General features: G+C 39.1%; 1 protein-coding gene across 1 annotated transcript in view; it reads left to right on the forward strand.

Annotated features, from left to right (window-relative positions):
• The window catches only part of LOC150090709 (26S proteasome regulatory subunit 8), a 122,879-nt gene that overhangs the window by 34,149 nt on the left and 71,221 nt on the right, over positions 1-17,509 (forward strand). The window contains exon 3 of the mRNA XM_090372340.1: positions 2,492-2,561. Within this exon, the coding sequence (XP_090228466.1) occupies positions 2,492-2,561 (70 nt within the window). The remainder of the gene's footprint in view (positions 1-2,491; positions 2,562-17,509) is intronic.

The raw sequence follows: 17,509 nt of genomic DNA on the forward strand, positions 1-17,509 counted from the left end.
TATTTCTAAACACAGTAAACCAATCACCAATTGAATTTGTGCAGCAGTATCATTACATAAAATGCCGACCGGGCTAGCCGGGTGGGTAAAGTGCCTGCCTGGCAACCCAAAGGTCGCGGGTTCGATTCCCGCCTCTGGCTTGGATCAAAATACTGCAAAAACCTTGGGAGGTGCATTATGGCCACAGAAGCCTATGCGCCAACTACAAAAAGAAAACAAAAAAAAAAAAAAATCATTACATAACATCTCATTGTGAATTCCTTCATAGCACATGTTGCCTATATCTCATTATACTTATTCTCAGGCAGCACCCCAGAATTTTCTTGGCTCTGCTGGATGTCCTGATGGGAAAAGCACATAAGGATGCTACCAAATATTCCTGAAATTTGAATGTTGCATGGCAACTGTCTAGTATGGACTTGTGGCTTCATCAAGTTTTGTTTTCTTCTTAACAATACAGCAGCAGAAACCCATAACAAGTTGAAACAAGCTCTTGGTGATAATGCTTTAGGCCATGCACAGACCTACTACTGATTTCGCCGTTTCAAAAACGGCTGAATGTCAGTTGATGATGACGATTGCTCTGGGCATCCGTCATCAAGCACTACCCTGGAAAATGTCGCAAAAATTTTGGTAGCAACCCATGAAGACTGCAGGTGGATCATCCAGGGCATTTGTGGCATTGTAGGACTATAGTACAGTGTGTGTCAGTGAGGGCTGTTTGGCCCCCCTCATTGGTGATTTGGTAGGTACCCCAATGGTATAACAGCTGGCAACCCAGTTGTGAATTAATTCCACATTATGAGAGATGCCAGGTGGAGTATAGTTTTATATGTATAGGATTTAGGGCTAAAAAGCCTCGAGCTGCGAGAAGAGTTTACCATCATATAAGTTAGTGCGATAGCATCATTTCTATAAGTAAACCAATTGAAGTTGTGCAGCTGCATCATTATGTAACATCTCATATTGTTAATTCCTTCACAACAAGTTACTTATCTCATTACACCTCAAATAAGTAATGGCCATTTGGGTGGTGGTACCCACTGAGAATAAGTAACAGTAGTTTCCTCTACTGGGGAAGTGTTACCTTGTTCAAGGTATAAAGAAATAGGCAACTAGTGAAAAAATTCACAATATGAGATGTTATGTAATGATTCTATTGCCAAAAGTTATAACTTATGAGTAAACTCTTCTCCAGTCTGAGGCTTTTTAGCCCTAAATCCTATATGTATATGTGGTTTATTAAAATTTTATGAGAACACTTTGAAAAAATGTTTTTACTCATATTTTGTCACTTTTATTTATCGATTTTAAAGTTGATATTTAAGTAAAATAGTGGAAATTACTACCTCTATATATTTTTAAAAAAAAGTACAGCAGAACTTATTTGTACAATTAAAGAGAACTTTTGAAATAATTTTGAGCAGCATTAATTAGAACATCAGTTTGGTACTGGCGCCTCCGTAGCCAGGTGGACAGGAGCAGCAGTGCGTAGCACACGCTTCTTGATTAGACCGGGGTTCGAGCCTGTGACCACCAAATACGGAGGATGCGGAAAGGTCAGGGAATTACCACCACATATCTCCGGAGCAATATGGCCTTAGTTGCTAATGCTCCTAAAAACTAAATAACAATAACAACAGTTTGGTTACTATTCAGTGATTTGTGCACATCTGAGAAGTTTATTGTAATGATATTTTGCTGTATTGCAAACTTGGTTGTTAACCAGTTTGCAATACTGAAAATTTATTTCACAGCCACCTCAAGTAATTGAGATTCTGTATAGTATGGTAATGTGCTTGTGATGTAAATCAAGTAGAGACTGTGGTTTTGGGCTATTCACACAATTGGTTTATGAGGAGATGAAACTGATGCTTTATTTAGAATCAGTGGGAAGTGTGAACTATGGAGAGGAATGGAGATGGGAATGTCAGCATATGCAGCCTTTGTGGATGGTGATGGAATGTCACAGTAGCTATTGATGGAGTAAAAGAGTAGGTTGGCAAATTTATTCTAGATCCCCCTCCTCTTCCATTCAGCTAGAGTTAAAATATTAATGAGATATTTTCTTCCCCCCCCCCCTTTAATTTGTGGCATAGTGCTAAATAGAAGCATGGTTTATCTTGCTGTCTCCAAGGCATGCACTTCCACGTACTACACTTATTAGTGCTCACCTATTTGATAGGTCAGATATATTTGATATGATATAAACACCGAACTTAGCAACTTGTACATGCCACTGGGATTAAAGAAAGCGTTATATGTGGGTATTTTTATAGTATGTGTTGTATCACTTAACTTGTGTATTTTATCAGAATTTAGGTAACTCACATTTTAGAAAACAAGTGCAATTCTTTTGCAGCCAAGAATCTGAATCTTGGAATGAATGAATCAATGTATATGATTAAATATTAATATAAAATTGCATTTGTCAAAATTCCCTTAAGATTTATGCAGCTATAAAATTTGGCTTATTACTGTTTTCTTATAGTTAGTTGTTACTGAGAAAACACAAAATTTGCGACGTCTTCAAGCACAGAGGAATGAACTTAATGCCAAAGGTCAGTGTTCTTTTTATAAAATTTATGTAATTTTATTAAATTTTACATACTAGTTTCATATATTTTTAATTATATATAATGCACAATGGACTAATTTGCTTGCTGTGATATTTTTATCATCAAAAGAAGTTTCAACCCATTAGTAGCCAGTCTTTTTTTTATTAATTTAATTTAGGAGCACATTAGGTCTATCTGAGCACCAAAGTTAAAAGCTAGTTATAGTTAGGAGCAGATTTCTCTTTTTTAGGGTAATCAGTGAGAATATTTTTGGCAACATGCATGATATAAAATAATGTTTAAAATCATTTATTGTCATCCAGTAAAGCAAAGACAACTCCAGTACAGCAAGCTTAGAGGGGTTTACATAACTAATTAATTTATTAATTAACAATAAATTAATACTATTTATAGAAATTCCTGCACAGAACAGTTTTTTTTTTTTTTTTTTTTTTATGAATTAACTAACTTTGAGACACTTATTTACAAGGTATTTTACTGTTAGCTCTTAAAATTTTGTCCTTTGTACAGTAATTTCAGCGTCCCCTTAAGTGTTGATATCCTCAACTGCTATTTATGTTGCTTAAACTTAAATCTTTTGCTCCCTGAAGCACAATTTATTGCCTGTAACACAATTTATTATTCATTTATTTATTTTTATTATTATTTTTTTTTTGTCATGGTGTGTAAAACTGTAATACAGGAAAGATTGAAAAGTTCCTGGATTGAATTTCTCAAAAATACCCGACAAATAAAAAAAAACTTTATCAAGCACCACCTAACATAATAAATTCTAGGTTACAAATAAAAAAGTTTTTTTTTTTTTTTTTTTTCTATTTGTAACCTAGAATTTATTATGTTAGGTGGTGCTTGAGTATTAATATTAGCAAAATGATGCAAGGAAACAAACCTTTGTAGAACCAGCCAAAAAAATAAAGTAACAAATGTCACCTTTCCTCCTTTTGTTTGCCTATTTCTTTCAAGTACTCATCCACCCTCAAAGTTATATATACTTCCATCTTCCACAAGAGTAGATGGGAGTTTATTCCAACAGTCAGTTGCTCTTTGACTAAAGGAATTTTTAGGCATCCAGTCCACAATTATTTCTTCACAATTTAAATCTTGCTCTCTTGAGTATGTCACATGACTATTAGATAGTATGAATCAGAGCTGTGTGTGTGTGTTTGTGTGTGTTTGTTATTTAGGAGCATTAGCAACTAAGGCCATATTGCTCCGGGATATGCGGTGGTCATTCCCTGACCTTTCCGCATCCTCCGTATTTGGTGGTGACGGGCTCGAACCCCGGTCTAATCAAGAAGCATGTGCTACGCACTGCTGCTCCTTCCCACCTGGCTACGGAGGCGCCAATCAGAGCTGTAATACTCATACTGATTGCGACTCGTCTTACCAAGGTTCGACGCAGTTTTCTCTTAATATTCGTGTAAATCAACACGAAGCCTCAGTTCGTGCTTCTCGTTCAGCAGCGTCAGAATTAGCCTTTCATGCCATTAACGAAAAACATACTTTTTTATTTAACGAGGCCAAAATACTTAACGTTCAACGTAATTATACGCGACTATTAATTGCAGAAACCGTTGAAATTAAATTACACGATAATTCTGTTAATGTTCGGCGGCCATATTTGATCTCCGATGCGTGGACCTGCATGCGCGAAGACATATAATCACTATTTAAGTTGCAGGTTTAGCCTGATTCGGTAATTTTCATTCCTGTAATCACGACAGTCGGTCGAAAAGCATTGTCAGCTTCAGGAAGGAAAATCGTTTCGAATATTTTTGTTAGATTCTTTTAATTGCGTTAATTTGAATTTTAATTGTTTTAAATTGATTTTGAATTGTGTTAAATTGATTATTTAATTATTTATATTTTACTTTAATGTACCGGTAAGTTGTCGATTTTTTTCGTTTTTTCCGTTTTAATTTCTGGAGGGTATCATACGGAAGTGTTCTACGCACTATATTGAGGTAAACTCCTCTTATTAATTTTATAATGTCACATGACTATGCATAAATTCTCTTGGATTTAGTATATGGAGGCCTTTCAAGTCTTTAAACACTTCAATCTGATCACTGTACAGAAATCTGGTACAGATTTCTGTTCAGATAGTGTAGCTTGCAAAACTTGAATTCTTGATAGAATGCCACATTGTGCCCTTAACTAATCTTATTTCTCCTCTCTATGTTCATTCCAACAGTCCACATATTTCCTGAAATGTAGTCTTCAAGCTATGGTGCAGTATTCAAGATGGAGCTGTGGCATTTATGTAATGCAATAATAACATCCTTGTCTACTGAATAAATTCCTATATATCGAGAAAGCTTTTTTTTTTTTCTTATGAAAACCCAAAACACGAGAGGTTTTAGAACCTATAGTACTTAGTACTGTGCATGGGTTTGGAGGTTGAGAAGACATAAGAAGATATTTGTTGCCATTAGACTTGAACTTCTGTAGACTGTAATTTTCAGGAAATACGTATGAATGAATAAACGAGGAAGATGAAAAGTTGGTTCTGTGGGTTTGAAGTTGGACAGTAAATGGATGTTGGCTGGTGGTGGCATGGGTTCAAACTGTTTTGAAAGAAAGAGTGGGAATTATAGAAGCCAATTCAGAAGAATAGTGCCCATGGAAGTATCTGTTAAAAAAAAAAAAAAAAAAGCATGCAGCAGAAACAGAAGGTTTTTTTTTTTAATGAAATTCCCAAACATGAAAGGTATCAAAACCTATAGTACTTGGTACCGTGCATGGGTTGAAGGAGAAATATGGGGGGAGGGGGGTACCGGAAACTTTGCTCTAGAGACTAAACATGGGTTTCACCACTTCAAGCCTCCAATAAGCAAAGTGGTGGTATTGCACAGGTTGATGAGAGAACAGAGTGGATAATCTGTTAGAGACGAGTCATTAATTAACCTAACTGCCCTCATCTTAATGGAGTCTAGAAGCCTGAGAGAGGTTTTGGTGGCACTGCCCCAGATGTGGGAACAATATTCCATGATAGGGCAGATTTGCAATTTGTACAGAGCAAACAGCTGTTTGGAAGAAAAATAACACAGAGTGAAAGAGAAAACCAAGTTTTTTAGATGCAGAGGAAGCAATTTTTTAAAAGTTACAGCTGACAGTTACAGGCTCCGCAAAAACGATAAGTGTTTGCCTTTTATTTACATGATTGTTGTTTTATATTGTACTTAATACGTAGTCATATAGTTATAGTTACGCTGGTTATTTTTTATTTTAATTTAGATAAAGAGTTTTGTGGATTTTACTTACGATAGGTAAAACCGTTATTTTTGTTCGATTTTTGTAGCCATTGTTTTTGTATATAGGGAATTCAAAGTTTTTGTAGGGAATTCAAATTTTTTAATTGAGGTAGCTCTAACGCATAATTATATAGTAATACGCTTCACTGTTTCTATTTCATAGTTTCTATTCAAATACTACTGACATTTAATTTATTGATTTTATTAATTTAAACTACCATGCCCCGAACTAGAGCAGCAAAGCAACGGGCACAAAGTGGCAGGAGTGTTGTGACTCAGGGGAGAACTGAGGGGGGGCGATTCTCCAACGCATCACAGCCTAAAAAAATGTGCAACTTGTGAAATGTTTGCCGAACTCTCTGGAACGGAACATGATATTGCCATGGGGGATGTCTTTGTGTGTGCACGATGTAAGGAGTGTAAGGAAATCAGGCGACAACTCAGCGTTGTTATGGGCCTATATGAGAGTTTGAAGGACAGGGTGGATGCCCTCGAAGGAAATAAATTGAGGGGCCCATCAAGCTCTCAGCTGCCCACATCAATGCCAGAGCTTGCACCTGGTCATCACGCAACACAGCGGCAACCCCCAAGGCAGAATGCGCTGGTCCCACAGAAACTATTAGTTGTTGGTGACTCTATTCAGGGAAACGGGGAACATGCTATGTAAAAAGGATAGGTGGAACAGGACCAGGGTATGTCTGCCAGGGGCAAAGGTTGATGACGTTGTAGAGCGGATATCATCTTTCAAGGGCACAAAAGGTGATATAGTTGTACACTTTGGCACTAATGATATTAAGAGTAGGAGACCGGCAGAATTACTCAACAAGTACAGGTCACTGTTGAAAAAAAGCCGAGAATTAGGGTTGAATTTGAAAGTGTCTGCAATTCTGCCCAGACACGATAGGAAGGAGTATATGATGAGAGCCTTGTCGATCAATTCGGCCCTGGAAAGATTGTGCAAGGCTCAAGGGGTAGAATTTTTTTCAGCCTGGACTGTACTTGTTAACAGGAGAGATTGCTTCTACAGGGATGGGATACACTTAAATAGAAAGGGTGCAAGAATATTTGCTGATGCTATCGAGGCAGTGTTAGGTGGGTCGGAAAACTGCTAGCTTGGGGGGATACAAAGACTAATAGTTTAACAGTAACCGCAGGCAGAGGTGAAGGTGATTCTTGCACAACTTCTATTAGAATAAGAAGCGACCTGGAGCGAGGGGTGTTGGGGGTTTCAGGGACGGATGGCAGTCATCCTGGAATAGTTGGGTATATAGGATGTGTTAGGGTAACAAGGAATAGGCATAGGAGCATGTATGCTTGCATGTATACCAATGCTAGAAGTATAGTAAATAAATTTGATGAATTTGAAGTGTTGGTCAAGACATCAAAGGCGGATATTGTTGGGATAGCAGAGACGTGGTGTCACAAAGATATAAGGAATGCAGAACTGGAATTTGGGGAGTACAATGTGTACAGAAAGGATAGACAGGACAGAAAGGGAGGAGGTGTTATGCTGTTAATTAAGAAAAACAAAATCAAAAGAAGTGCATCCAGTTGATATAGATGGACAGTGCACTGTTGAGTCAGTTTGGTGTGACATAAGCACTGCAAAAGCAAAGATAAGAGTAGGAGTGTGTTATAGGCCTAATGACTCGAATGAGTACAATGAACAATTGTACAGAGAAATAGAGTGGGCCAGTAAATCAGAATGTCTTATAATGGGGGATTTTAACTTCCCAGATATTGACTGGAACTTGTGGGTTGGTCACTCACACACTAGTCAGACTTTTGTGGATTTATTGGATGATTGTTTTCTGCAGCAGCATGTTCGAGAGGCAACCAGAGAAAGTAATACTCTTGATCTGGTTATCAGCAGTGATCATTCGTGTATTAAGAATTTGCAGATAAAGGAACCACTAGGTGGCAGTGATCACAGTGTGCTGAAGTGGGATTTACTCAAAGAGGTAACTACCGTCAGGGGTAAAGGAAAGGGTTTTTGCTTCCATAAAGGGGAGTACAGTGGTCTCAGACAGTTTTTAAATTCTGTACAGTGGGATCGACTGACGATGTTACAAACAGTAAATTCTAAGTGGGAAGCATTCAAGGAATTAATCGTGGAAGCTACTAGACTTTTCATACCGATGAAGAAATATTGTTCAAGGTTTAGGCCTAAATGGTTATCAAATGAACTAATGAGACTCGTGACAGAGAAGAAAAATGCATGGGATGCATATAAATTATCAGGCGACGCAGAAGCCTGTAGCAGATATAAGCTAGTCTGTAATCAGGTCACAAAGGAGGTTCGGCAGGCAAAGGCGGATTACGAGAAATCTTTGGCAAAAGATGCTAAGAAAAACAGCAAGGATTTCTTTACTTATATAAACTCTAAAAGGAAGGGGCTGAATATGATTGGTCCACTTGACATCGATGGTTCGACTGTTGATGATCCTGCTCAGATAGCAAACAAACTGAATGAGTATTTTGCATCTACATTCACACGTGAGGAATCATTACAGTTTGAAAATGGAAGAAGGTTATCAAATTGTAGCAGTGTGCTTAATGATTTTGTAATAACTGAGAGCAAAGTGGAGGAGAAATTGTTGAAGTTAAACATAAGAAAGGCACCTGGGGCGGATGGGATCTATCCAGTTATATTAAAGGAGGCGGCAAAGCAACTAAGCAAACCCTTAGCCATAATTATGAGAGCATCCTTGGATTCAGGGGAGGTTCCCACGGACTGGAGATGTGCAAATGTATCCCCAATTCACAAAGGAGGTTCGAAGGGTGACACGAATAATTACAGACCAGTTAGTTTAACTTCTGTTCCGGGTAAAATAATGGAGTCACTGGTTAAAGATGCATTGCAGGATCATCTAGACAAGACTGCAGCAATAATTCAGACACAGCATGGGTTTGTTAAGGGAAAGTCTTGTCTGACAAATTTGATTGGTTATTATGATGTGGTCACAAAGGAACTGGATGCAAAAAATAATTTTGATATCATATACTTGGATTTCAGGAAAGCTTTTGACACTGTTGCGCATGGAAGACTACTGTACAAATTGGAGCAGAATGGTATTAAGGGTAAGTTGCTACAATGGATAAAAGGATGGTTAAGTGGGAGAAGACAGAGGGTGGTAATCAATGGGTGCTGCTCTTCGTGGACTAATGTTATTAGTGGAGTCCCACAGGGTTCGGTGTTGGGTCCACTGTTGTTTTGTATATTTATCAATGATATTGATGAAGGTATATCAGGCTTAATGTCGAAGTTTGCAGATGACACGAAGGTTGGCAGGGTTGTTAATGACAGTAATGGCAGTGTGCTACTGCAACAGGATCTAGATAATTTGGGCAGATGGGCTAAGAAGTGGCAACTGAAGTTTAACCTTGACAAATGCAAAGTACTGCATATGGGTAGAAGTAACCCCAGAGAAACGTACCAACTGTGTGGTACTACACTTAAGGTGGTAGAAAATGAAAAAGACCTGGGAGTAATTGTGCAGTCAGATATGAAGTTTTCTGAGCAATGTAGACAGGCTGCTAGGGCAGGTCATGGGGTTTTGTCAATGATATATAGGAATTTTGCTAGCAGGGAAAAGGAGGTGATTGTCCCTCTGTATAAGGCAATGGTCAGGCCACGCCTTGAGTACTGCGTACAGGTCTGGAGGCCTCATTTTAGGAAGGATGTAGATTTGCTTGAGCGTGTACAGAGAAGAGCAACACGATTGGTGAGGGGAATGAAGGGATCCTCTTACCAAGAGAGACTTTAGTTCTGCAAATTGCAGTGGCTGGAGACTAGGCACCTGCGCGGTGATCTGATTGAGGTCTATAAGGCCTTGAATGGGTTGAGCACGCTGAATTCTGATGGGATCCTCCCACTTGTTCAGAATACGAACCTACGGGGACATAAGTTCAAGTTAAGAAAGGATAGATGTAGAATAGATGTGCGGAAATTTGCCTTTAGCCAGCGGGTGGTTAATTGCTGGAACAAACTTCCATCTGTCGTTGTGGAAGTTGATAGGTTAAATAAATTTAAGGAGGAACTGGAGGGTATGGTGTGATTTTTTTTTTTTTTTTTTTTTTTTTTTTTGTTTGGCTGATGCTGCATAAGCTCCTACACTTGCTTTCTTGCATCAAGTGCCACTACTACTACTACTAATATTTTTAATCTGCTTGTGCCAAGAGAGATTAGAAGTCAGGGCAATCTTGCTTAGAAATCGGAGTGTCACCAAAGGTAAGCATAGGAGCAGAATCCTTTTTGCAAGATATAAGACAGTGGTGAGCTTTAGAAGGATTGAAATCAACTAAGTTGTCTTTGCCCCACTGGAGAGTTACCTGGAGATCAGCATTTAAGGAATTGGTAGCAGATATTCGAGAAGTTGAAGCTGATTGAGCAATGCAAGGTTTCTCTAACGGGAAAGTGGAATGCAATGTTCTATCATCAGCAAAACTATGGATAGGATTTCCAGTCAATGGAAGAAGGTCATTAATATACAAACAGAAAAGAGTGGGGGAAAGAACTGAACCTTGGGGGACACCAGCATTAGTAGAGAAGTTTTAAAGACAGAGCCTTCTACCATCACTCTCGGTGAGCGGTCAGAGAGAAAACTAGATAACCACTTATAAAAAACAGTTGGCAAACCATAAGATGGAAGCCTGTTTAGAAGACCTTTATGCCAAACACGATTGAAAGCCTTCAAGATGTTGAGAGCAGCTGCTTGTGTTTCACCAAACTTTTCCATTGAATTTGTCCATAAATGGGTAATGTAAGCCAGAATATCACCAGTGGATCGACACTGATGAAATCCATATTGGCAATCGTTGATCAGACGGAAGGTTTCTAGATAGTTAAGAGTTGGTGGTTAACTGATTTCTACATTACTTTAGAAAGAGTAGAAATAATTGCAATGGGACAATAATTGGATGGGAGGGATTTGTCACCCTTTTTTTGGAACTGGCTGGATATGAGCAAATTTCCAAACAGAAGGAAAAACACCTTTGGAATAAGAAAGTGAAAAAAGGTGACAAAGATCTTGAGTAAGTTCAGGAGTGCAGGTTTTGAGAACAAGTGGAGAAATACCACCAGGACCTGGAGCTTTCTTAGCATCAAGATTTGTCAAAATCGTTTTGACGGAAGACCACAGGAGGCATTGAATGGAGCATGCTGGGAATGGTGCGAGATGTTTTGCCAAGATCATTAATACACGAGTTGGAAGACAAATGGGATGCTAGCAGGTCAGCTTTATCCTTGGGTGAAGGGTCAATAGAATCATCGTGTTTTGACAGAGATGGGAGCAGAGATGGGCAAAAGTTGCGCCCAATAGCTTTGGCAAGTGACCAGAATGCTCGGCTACCATTAGGGCAAGAAGCAAATTTTCTGCTCTTAGCCTGTTTAAAATCTAGTGTGGACTAATTAATAGCTGCTTTACAATTGTTGTGAGATTTGATGTGGGCAGAAAATGAAACCGAAGAATTGGAAACCAGCTAATTATGATATGCAACATTGTTCTCTTGAACAGCCTTAGCAAATTTATTGGAAATAAAGGATTCCGTTCCTACAAGAATAATTTCACTGACATAATCTGTGCAAACGTTGACATCAGAATTTTTGAAACAGTAATCCAACCAAGGGAAAGAAGAAAAGAAATCTCGCAGGTCATCCCCATTTTGGCATTCTTGTAATGTCAAACAACACGAGGTTGGGAATAGCTATGAGATAAAGGCTCCATTGGAGAAGAGACAATCGCCAAGTTGTTATCTGAGGTGCCTAAAGGACCATTCACTTCGACCGTGTTCTTAGAAGGGTTGTTTGTGAGAAAAAGATCAAGTGTATTGGCTGTATGGTTAGGATTGTCTGGTATTCTGGTAGGTAAATGAACAATCTGTGCAAGGTAATTAGTAATTGCAGAAGCCTGAGCATCTCGACCAGCTGGATCTGTGTGACTAGGAAATAGAAGCCAGCTGGAGTTGTGAACATAAAAATCACCAAGGAAAATTACCTCACTGTTAGGAAAGCTGGACTGGAGAAAGTCAAATTGCAAAGAGAGGACGTCAGAGTTCCAAGCGATTAGTGGAGTTTGGAGAATGGTTGAGAGAACAGATGAATTTGACAGAATGAGGTGAAGATTGAAAAGAGGAGATTCCAAATTGCCAAGCTCTGACAAGGAATATCAAAATGGACATATGCACAAGTACCACCTTTGAGGCGAAAGGAATCTTACAGCGAATAAATTGGACAACTGAGATGAGCAGTAGTTAAATCAACAGATAACAGATTCTGTCAGAAAAAGTACATATGATTTGGCAAACTATGTGGAAATGGGCATCAGTGAGATTAGAACTGAGGCCACATATATTTGTAAAATGAACTGGTAAGTGTTTGGGCGGTTTAGATCTTTTTGCAGATAAGTTTGCTGTATTAGTTTGACAATTCATGGTGTGTTCAGTAGTAAGAAAAAGTAGGGGTGGGGACATGCTGTATGAAGTAATGAAATTTTTGGATGTGGTGTACACATGGTAAGAATATCCCCAGATCCTTGACATAACATGACCTTGACAATGCTTCCCCCCCCCCCATACACACTACTAGGACTCCCTCCAGTCACTATCTGGCAGAGTAGAGGCAGCAAGGTTATACGCTAGCTGATCCAGAAGCTTTCTAGAGAGTTACAATAAGTTCAGTCCGATGTACTAGCTAGCGGCTGGCCTGCGACCACCATTTTATAGCTGTATCCTCGAAATGTAAGGAAATTTGGATCTTTCCATGGTGTTCATCATAATCTCAAAAGACATCAATCGTACTGCATGATAGAAGAGATGGGGAGGGTTGACCAGAACTTTGCTCTGTTGACTAAACATGGGTTCCACCACTTCAAGCCTCCAGTAAGCAAATTGGTGGTATTGCACCGGTTGATGAGAGTCATCTACCACCTATGTCATCATATAGCTATTTCCAACTCCTTTTCATTATATACAATCTTTCTGAGTTTGGTAGTACTCCAGTAGCACACTGGTAGTACTCCAGTATACACCTCTGTCAGATCACCTCACCGGTGCCTAGTCCCCAGACACTAATTTGCAAAACTTAAGCCTTTCTTCGTAAGAGCAACCCGTTGTTCCATTCATTAATCTTGTTGCCCTTCTCTGTACTCGTTCCAGGCAGCTCTACATCCTTCTTGAAATGAGGCCTCCAGACCTGTATACAGTACTGAAGGTATGGACTGACCATTGCCTTATACAAGGGAATAATCACCTTATCCCTGCTAGAAAAATTCCTGTATATCATTGACAAGACACCATGAGCTACTCTTGCAGCCTATTTGCACTGCTTAGAGAACTTCATATCTGCCTGCACAATTACCCCCAGGGCCTTTTCATTCTCTACCACTGTCAGTGTAGTACCACAGAGTTGATACGTTGCTCTGGGGTTGCTGTTTCCTATATGTAGTACTTTACATTTGTCAATGTTAAACTTCATTTTCCACCTCTCAGCCCATCTGCTCAACCTTTCCAGGTCCTGTTGCAGCAGAATAGCGTCAGTAGTGTCCTTAACAACCCTGCCAACCTTTGTATCGTCTGCAAACTTGGACATTAAGCTTGATATACAATCATCAATATTATTTATAAATACAGAAAACAATAATGGACCCAACACTGAACCCTGAGGGACTCCACTAATAACATTAGTGCACGATGAGCAGTGTCCATTGATTACCATTCTCTGTCTTCTCCCCCTCACCACCCCTTTATCCATAGCAACAATTTGCCTCCAATGCCACACTGCTCCAATTTGCGAAGCAGTCTTACATGTGCAACAGTATCAAAAGCCTTTCTAAGATCCAAGTATATAATATCAAAGTTATTCCCTGCATCCAGTTCTTTTGTGACTGCATCATAGTATCCAATCAAATTGGTCAGGCAAGACTTCCCCTTAACAAAACCATGCTGTGTCCGAGCTATAACTGAAGTCTTGTCTAGATGATCCTGCAGTGCTTCTTTAACCAGTGCCTCCATTAATTTTCCTGGAACAGAAGTTAAACTCGCAGGTCTATAATTACTTTGATCCTCCTTTGTGAATTGGGATCACATTTGCACATCTCCAGTCTATGGGTGCCTCCCCTGAGTCCAAGGAAGCTCTCATAATTATGGCTAAGGATTTGCTTACTTCCTTTGCTGCCTCCTTTAATATAACTGGATAGATCCAATCCACCCCAGGTGCCTTTCTTGTGTTTATCTTCAACAATTTCTCCTCCACTTTACTCTCAGTTATTACAAGATTATCTAGGTTACTGCCAGAGTTGAATACATCTGTGGCATTCACCTTGCTGAATAACTCCTCATGTGTGAATGTCGATGCAAAATATTCATTTAGTTTGTTAGCTACCTGAGCAGGATCATCAACAGTTGAACCATCCATGTTAAGTGGACCAATCTGATTCATCCCTTTCCTTCTAGAGTTTACATAAGTAAGGAACTTTGCTGTTTTTCTTTGCATCCTTTGCCAAAGATTTCTCGTAATCTGCCTTCGCCTGCCTAACCTCCTTTGTAACTTCGTTATAGATCAACTTATATCTATCATAGGCTTCTGTGTCACGTGTTAATTTATATGTATCCCATGCATTTTTTTTCTCTGCAATGTGTCTCATTAGTTCATCTGACATCCATTTAGGCCTAAACTGTGAATAATATTTCTTAGTTGGTATGTAAAGCCTAGTAGCTTCCAAGATAAGTTCTTTGAATGCTTCCCATTTTGAATTTGCTGTTGGTAACATCATCAGTTGGTCCCACTGTATAGAATTTAAATACTGTCTCAGACCATCGTAGTCGCCTTTATGAAAGCAATAGCCCTTCCCTCTACCCCTGATGGTAGTTACCTCTTTGAGTAAATCTCACTTCAGCACACTGTGATCACTGCCACCTGTGGTTCAATAAATCAGTGATAGGACACCATGGGCCTTCCTTGCAACCAATCTACAGTGCTCGGAGAACTTTGTCTGACTGTATTGTAATACTTAAGTCTCTTTCCTCCACTACCAACTTTAGTTCAACTCCAAATGTGTAAGTTATTTTGGGGTTACTATTCCCCGGGGGCACTTCCTTAGCCCTCTGGGCAGGAGCAGCAGCGCGTAGCACACACTTCTTGATTAGACCGGGGTTCGAACCTGTGACCACCAAATACGGAGGGTGCGGAAAGGTCAGGGAATGACCATCGCATATCCCCGGAGCAATATGGCCTTAGTTGCTAATGCTCCTAAAAACCAAACAAACAAACAAACAACTTTCCCAGGTGCAATAACTTACACTTTGCTGAATTAAAGCATAGCTGCCATTTTTTTTTTACCCACCCTGAAGTCTATCTAGGTCACTCTGAAGAAGCTCTGCTCGGCGGTGATCATTAACTACTTTACCAAGTTTTATGTTATATACAAATTTAGACATTATGCAATCTATCCCTTCATCGATGTCAATTTTTGAAAATCAAAAACAACTGTGGTCCTAATACTGTTCCTTGTTGAACCCCCACTTCTTACATCAACCAAATCTGAGACATATCCATTTATCACAGTCTTCTGCCTCCTCCCCTGAAGCCACCCAGCTATTCATCTAAGAATTTTTCCTGTGTTGTTCCAACTTATAAAGTAACTGCTCATGTTGGACTGAGTCAGATGCTTTGCTGAAATCAATCCAAATAAACAATCCCAAAATTATTCCCCAAGTGCAGTTCTTGAGTGACCCTATCAAAATAGCTAACCATATTGGTTAAACATGATTTTCCCTTTACAAAACCATGCTGAGTATCCTTCAGAATTCTATTTCTATTTAAATGGTCCTGAATTCCATCCTTGATTGTTGTCTCCATGATTTTCCATACTACTGAAGTTAGACTAACCTGCTGGTAATTTCCCATTTCACTCTTAGAACCACCCTTGTGTATTGGAGATACAGTGGCACTTTTCCAATCCAACGGAATCACTCCCAAGTCCAGTGATGCTTTCATAATTAGTCTCAGTGGTTCAATGCACTCACTTGCTGCCTCCCTTAAGATTATAGGGTATATTCCATCAACCCCAGGAGCCTTGCTGGCCTGTAGGCTCAGAAGTTTTTTCATTAAATAAGCATGTGAAATTTCAACATCATTAATTACATTTTTTTTTTCAACTTTACCCCTAAAATTTCTCATTGATGTAAAGGGTTTTTCTTCTGTAAATATCGATACAAAGTAACTGTTGAGTTACTCTGCAACTTCAGCTGGGGTATCTACTACTATTCCACATCTATTACACAGGGGTCCAGCCTAACCTTTCTGTGCCACTATTACAGATCACTTTGTAGCTGTTATAGGCTTCAGTACTTTTTTTTTGCTCTGTAACTTTTCCATACTGTCTTTTTCAGCTCAAGTAATCTAGAAACTTCATTATTCATCCAACTTGGAATTCTCCTTGTGGAGTTTTTTTTTTTTTTTTTTAAATGGTATATAAGCATTCAAGGCTTCTGTGATTATTGTTTTAAAGGTATACCATAATTCAACTGTATTCACTCTCTGTGAGATAGCTAGCTACCCAGTTAATAGAGGTCACATAGCGTCTTAAACCATCGTAATTTCCTTTCCTGAAATTATAACCCATTCTTTGCCTTTAACTTCTGCTACCTCCCTATTCATCGTCCCCCCCCCCCATAGAACTTGGTGATCACTTCCTGCTACTGGTTCCTGTACTGTCAGCCCTATTATGTCATCTGGTTCATGGGTGTTGATGAGGCCTAGAGTATTCTTTTCCCTAGTACTTTTCCTTGCATGTTGATACAAATAACTAAAAATTTTAATTTTAGTCCCCCAATGTCGAGTTTCCTTCCCGTTTTCTCCTATCAATTAGAGGCAAATTAAAATCACCTATAATAAGACATTGATGCTTACTTGCTCATTCCATTTGCATGTAGAAGCTCTCATCATAATCTTCACAAATACCTGGCCTGTAGATTACTCCCACTCTCGTTATACCTTTGCTTCCAACTATCTCACATCATACAGATTCTATACTGGCATGCGAAACATCTGAATCCGGGAAAGCTTTCGTTGCGCTCAGGCTTCTTTTGATAAGAAGCATGACCCCACCAACTCTTCTATCTTCCTAAATGTGTTATACATGCCATACTAAAACTCGTCATCCTCTATCTCCTGGTGGCACCATGTTTCCATAAGCCCTATTATGTCAGTGTTACTTGTCCTGATCAGTAGTTCGAATTCACTCATTTAATCGAAGAAACTTCTGGCATTACTGTATAAACAATTAAGACTTAGTGTTCTTATGAAGTTAAATATCCTGATACACCCCTTAAAGTTATTTTAACTCGCTTCCCTGGTATTAGCTACCCAACTCATTTGAACATTTCCCTCAAAACATCTTGCTAATATGTTCTGTTGTGGTAACAAACAAGAACTCTTGAGGTATGTGCAAGCTTTACTTTGACCAATATTATCAGATAAACGCATATCTATATCACTCTCGTCTCCCCCAAAACTAGCAGTTTCCCTGAACCTTTAAGGTATCCTCAGCAATACTGGTATAAACTCTTGCACCACCTGTGTTTAAATGTATCCCATCTCTACAAAACAGATTCCTTCTACCTACAAGTGTGGGCCAAGCTGATAGAAATTTTCCCCCCAAAAGCAAATTGGCCAGC

The sequence above is a fragment of the Mastigoproctus giganteus genome, chromosome 1 (genome assembly GCF_048544385.1).
Source record: "Mastigoproctus giganteus isolate SK-2022 chromosome 1, ASM4854438v1, whole genome shotgun sequence".
In the NCBI taxonomy this organism is placed as follows: Eukaryota; Metazoa; Arthropoda; class Arachnida; order Uropygi; family Thelyphonidae; genus Mastigoproctus; species Mastigoproctus giganteus.